Source organism: Plectropomus leopardus, unplaced genomic scaffold (assembly GCF_008729295.1).
Source record: "Plectropomus leopardus isolate mb unplaced genomic scaffold, YSFRI_Pleo_2.0 unplaced_scaffold433, whole genome shotgun sequence".
In the NCBI taxonomy this organism is placed as follows: Eukaryota; Metazoa; Chordata; class Actinopteri; order Perciformes; family Serranidae; genus Plectropomus; species Plectropomus leopardus.
Genome location: NW_024647453.1, coordinates 1 through 5,588, shown reverse-complemented (window position 1 = coordinate 5,588; position 5,588 = coordinate 1). Strand labels below are relative to the sequence as shown.

Genomic DNA, 5,588 nt, shown 5'->3' with positions numbered 1-5,588 from the left:
TAGCTACTAATGAGAGTCTGTAGCTGCTAACTACAGTCTGTAGCTGCTAATGAGATTCTGTTGCTGCTAGCGAGAATTTGTAGCTGCTAATTACAGTCTAGCTGACAGCTACAGTCTGTAGCTGCTGACAAGAATTTGTAGCTGCTAACTACAGTCTGTAGCTGCTAACTACAGTCTGTAGCTGCTAATGAGAGTCTGTAGCTGCTGACCACAGTCTGTAGCTGCTGACTACGTCTGTAACTGCTGATGAGAATTTGTAGCTGCTAACTACAATCTGTAGGTGCTAACTACAGTTTGTAGCTGCTGACTACAGTTTGTAGCTGCTAACTACAGTCTGTAGCTGCTAACTACAGTCTGTAGCTGCTAATGAGAGTCTGTAGCTGCTAACTACAGTCTATAGCTACTAATGAGAGTCTGTAGCTGCTAACTACAGTCTGTAGCTGCTAATGAGATTCTGTTGCTGCTAGCGAGAATTTGTAGCTGCTAATTACAGTCTAGCTGACAGCTACAGTCTGTAGCTGCTGACAAGAATTTGTAGCTGCTAACTACAGTCTGTAGCTGCTAATGAGAGCCTGTAGCTGCTGACCACAGTCTGTAGCTGCTGACCACAGTCTGTAGCTGCTGACTACGTCTGTAACTGCTGATGAGAATTTGTAGCTGCTAACTACAATCTGTAGGTGCTAACTACAGTTTGTAGCTGCTGACTACAGTCTGTAGCTGCTAACTACAGTCTGTAGCTGCTGACTACAGTCCGTACCTGCTAACAGCAGTGTGTAGCTGCTAACTACAGTCTGTAGCTGCTGACTATAGTCTGTAGCTGCTAACAGCAGTGTGTAGCTGCTAACAGCAGTGTGTAGCTGCTAACTACAGTCTGTAGCTGCTGACAAGAATTTGTAGCTGCTAACTACAGTCTGTAGCTGCTAACTACAGTTTGTAGCTGCTGACTACAGTCTGTAGCTGCTAACTACAGTCTGTAGCTGCTGACTACAGTTACAGTCTAATTACAGTCTAGCTGACAGCTACAGTCTGTAGCTGCTGACAAGAATTTGTAGCTGCTAACTACAGTCTGTAGCTGCTAACTACAGTCTGTAGCTGCTAATGAGAGTCTGTAGCTGCTGACCACAGTCTGTAGCTGCTGACTACGTCTGTAACTGCTGATGAGAATTTGTAGCTGCTAACTACAATCTGTAGGTGCTAACTACAGTCTGTAGCTGCTGACTATAGTCTGTAGCTGCTGACTATAGTCTGTAGCTGCTAACAGCAGTGTGTAGCTGCTAACTACAGTCTGTAGCTGCTGACTATAGTCCGTAGCTGCTGACTAGTCTGTAGCTGCTAACTACAGTCTAGCTGCCAATGAGGGTCTGTAGCTGCTAACGACATTCTGTAGGTGCTAACTAGAGTCTGTAGCTTAACTGCGTCTCGTTTTTTAATTTTTCACAGTGGGGGAGGAGTTAAAAAATAAGTCCTCCCAAAAAAAATCAGTTACCTTTTATAATAAATAAAACAAAGAAATAATGAAATATTTCGGAAATGTGTTTGTATTTTGAGGGGAAACATAATTTCATTTTTATTTATGTGTAGAGATACATGATGAAGATGAGAAATAAAGAGAATCTGAGTCTGAAATAGAAAATCACAGTTTTTATCTGCAGATTAAAGATAAAAACCGGATTTTTTTCTGTCGTCTTTTAAAGAAATGTCAAAGTCAAACAAGGAAAGCCGAGGGTCCCACAATTCAATCACACACACACACACACACTGTATATATCTCTGACTGTGTGTGTGTGTGTGTGTTGTGTCTCTGCAGACTCTCTACAGCTCCATTAAGAACGAGAAGCTTCAGTGGACCATGTGAGTACCAACCGTCAGCTGGTTTCTAACACACGACATGCCAAACATCTGAAGTGTGTGTGTGTTTGTGTGTGTGTGTGTGTGTGCGTGCGTGTGTGTGTGTTGTGCGTCCCTGCTGCCCTGACTCCCATATTTAAGCCTCTGTTGCCATGGCAACTGCTCCCTGCTTTCTGTTCCTCGCTGTAATTACAGGTCAGCATCCCAACGCCCAGGCATCACTTTGGACACACACACACACACACACACACACACACACACACACACACACACACACAGAGAGTACATATGTATATATTAAACACACACACATCTATACAGTACATATGCATTTATAAAACACACACGTGTGTGTTCAGGCGTGCTGTTTGCATCTGTCCTCCCTGATGTTGAGCCTTTTCTTTATGTGTTTGTTTGTTTGTCTGTTTGTTTGTCTGTTTGTTTGTTTGTTTGTTTGTTTGTTTGTTTGTTTGTTTGTTAATCCTCTGCAGCTGTGTGTCAGAAACATGTTCTGAAGATGAAACGGGAAAATCAAACCTGCTGACTGAAAGCTCCCGTGTGTCAGATTTTTGGGGATTTGTGGGTTTGTAGCAGTGAAGGTTACAGATTACAGCCAGCTGAAGCTCGTGCTGGTTATAATCCTTCAGTGTTCAGTTTTCACCGGGAGCCAAATTCTCCTCAGAGGTCTCTTCTCTCCAAAACAGACAGAAGTTATAAACCGAGAAAAACACTAAATTTTATGATATTTCGTTTCTGAAAAAAATATCCCCATAAATCCCTCACACAGGAAAATAATGAAATACATAACAAGGATTTTGTTCCTGTGGTTGGTCTTTGTTTTTCTTCTTTTATTCAGATCTTTTTTATTTTTTATTTTTTTATTATTACTCATTTTTCTGGACAGCAGTTTATGGTAAACAACATACATCAAGACAGACAGTTGAATTTCGGCTTCCGTTCGGATTTTCCAAAATGTAAGAACTTTGTACAGTTTTGTGGAGACAAAGTGTTCGTATAAAAGCTCTGTAAAATATTCAGGAGGAGACTTATGTGATTTATGATATTTTATGATTTCCTGTGAGAAATACATTTATTGATTTAATTATAATGTGAAAGATGCATGGATATTTCCATCTGTGCATTAAAAAATACAAATGTGTACAAATACATTTAAATATACATGAAAAGAGGTTATAGATTTAAAAATAATAATAATAATATGAAATAAAAAAGAATAGAAATTGAATTCTAATTATAATCCACACACTTTAGGCACATAAACGTACATATTTAATAAATTATTGGTGTGGAAACAATGAAAATACAGCATCAGATTCATAAAATTATTGTTTGGGTTTTTTTTTTTTTTTTAAAAATGGGAAAAAGGCTATGAAAAAACTTGATTAGAGATGACCCAGATATTAGAGAAAATATTCTAAAAACTACAAGAAAATCCCAAGAAATCCACACGAAAAAAGAGCAAATTGACTTGATTTCTCTCATAAACATGGGAAAAAGGCAAAAAAACCCCAAACAATAATAACAAGGTTAACACTAATAATGTTAATAATGTTTTCAATAATCTTTTTATAATAATCTTTTTATTAATTGTTTCAGTTTACTTTGTTTTTTGTCTTTCACATCAGTCAAACACACTCTGAGATCGATCAGTTAATCACACACACCTCGTTTCATCATCAGTGCAGTTACAGACGATTGCTCATTAAACACTTTGTCTTTAACCCTTTGAAACCTGAGCAAATTGGCCAAAGAGCAGCCAAAGAGGAAATGACCCTAATTAGAAAGAAATTAGTGAAGAATACAAAACAATTACCTGAAAATTAGTAGCAAAAATAAACAAATAGATAAAATAACAGAACCTAAAACAAACTAAAACATAAAATAAAATAACAAAGTAAAAAAAAAACAAAAAAAAAAAAAAAAAAAAACGAGGCAAATAAGACTTGGAAAAATTGCCCTTTTTTCCATGTTTTTGAAATAAATTGCACCAATTTGCTCAGGGCTCAAAGGGTTAAATAGTGTTAAAGGTGTCTTTGACCAGCACACGGAAAGTGATGTCACTCCAGGCTTCACAGGGTTAATTTGTTGTTTTTAATCTTTTTTCTGAAAAATGCTAAAAAGCTAAACGAGCTAAAACAGTCTGACTGATTTCCGTCCGTCGTCTCCTGCAGTGATGAGGAGGAGCTGAGGAAGTCCATGTCGGAGCTGGCCGACGTCCGAACGGACTCGGCCTCCCACACCATGAAGAGGCTCGGCAGCGGAGGGAACCCGCTGGTGGGCGTCGCCCAGCAGGCCGACGGCGAGCTCTACAAGAGCGGCTTCCTGGTCCGCAAAGTCCACGCCGACCCCGACGGGAAGAGAAGTACGCCTGCCCGATCCCCTCTCTCCAGATCGGCTTTATTGAGTGTTCGTCTGATAATCGAGCCCAAAATCTTTCCTCTAATCTTTGTTTTGTAGACGCTGTTACCACAGTTTCATTTATGGATTTAATTAGCTTTTATTTTTTCATTTTTTTTAAAATCCAGAGTGGGTTTTATTGTTTTCAGTTTAGTTTTTATTGTTTTCAGTTTAGTTTTTATTGTTTCAAAAATGTTCAATTTTAGGTCTTTTTTCGTGACAGTTTCATTTTTATTTTTTTATTATAAGTTCAGAATAGGAATTACATTAAAAAAAAACTTTGTGAAAGCACTTTCTTTCTTTCTGTGGACAAATTTGACAGAATTGATGAAAACATAAATCTAAAGACATTTTTCTGTTTATTTTTATTCTATTTTAGTCTATTTTTTAAGTACAAAAAAAAGCATTTTTTTCTTCCAAAGTTAAGTTTTTATTTATTTTATTTCTTGCTGTATTTATAAAATTGCAAACAGTCATTTCAAATTTTCCTTATAATTTTATTTTTTATTTTTATTTTTTAAATTCTGACTAAATATGTTGAAAATTATTTATGTGGTAACTTTTCCCATAATTTACTATTCTATGTTATATTTGGGCTATGAATGAATTTATATATATTGATGCTTTTAAAATATCGTTCACAGAGAAACTATGTTACCGTGATGTTTAATCTCCCATGATGCCTTGTTTCTTGCAGCTCCGCGGGGTAAGCGGGGCTGGAAGTCTTTCTACGCCATGCTGAAGGGTCTGGTGCTCTACCTGCAGAAGGTAAACAGCTGAACTACATTTCCCAGCAGCCCTGCTGTTTCATAAATGACGGTTTCTCTGCATTAAGTGTTTGTTTTGTTTTTTCATGTCAACCAAAATGTGTTCTTTTCATGGGGTACCACAGGGCTCTGTTTTAGGACCAATTTCATTTTATTTATCTTTATTTTTATTTTTGAGTGAGTTAAAATAAAATTCAGTTTTTCCCTCTGAAACCTGAGCAAATAGGTTTGACTTCTTTTAAAAACATAGGGAGACATTCTTTTTTTTTGTGTGAAGGGCATTTAAAAAAAATTATTAGCTAACTTTTTTGTCATCTTTTACTAACATTTCTCGCTAATTTGGTCCTTTTCACCTCACGTTGTGAAAGAAATGAAACCAGTTTCTCAGGTCTCACAGGCTCATAAAGCTTGTAAAAGGCTTCTGAACGCAGCACAAAAAACTGATGCTGATCCAGGTTTCAAAGGGTTAAAACTGCAGGCTAAGACAAGATAAAATAAAATCAGTTAACCCTTTGAAACCTGGATTGATATCTGTTTGTTGTTTTTTTAAGCTTT

General features: G+C 37.2%; 1 protein-coding gene across 1 annotated transcript; it reads left to right on the top strand.

The window, feature by feature from the left end:
* Positions 1–1,806: 1,806 nt before the first annotated feature.
* On the top strand, positions 1,807–5,034 carry LOC121939203 (PH and SEC7 domain-containing protein 2-like; the record flags this gene model as incomplete). Its single annotated transcript, XM_042482286.1, has 3 exons — positions 1,807–1,851; positions 4,041–4,231; positions 4,964–5,034. Coding segments are annotated over exons 2-3 (237 nt in total), but the record flags the coding sequence as incomplete, so codon positions are not given.
* Between the last annotated feature and the right edge of the window lie 554 nt (positions 5,035–5,588).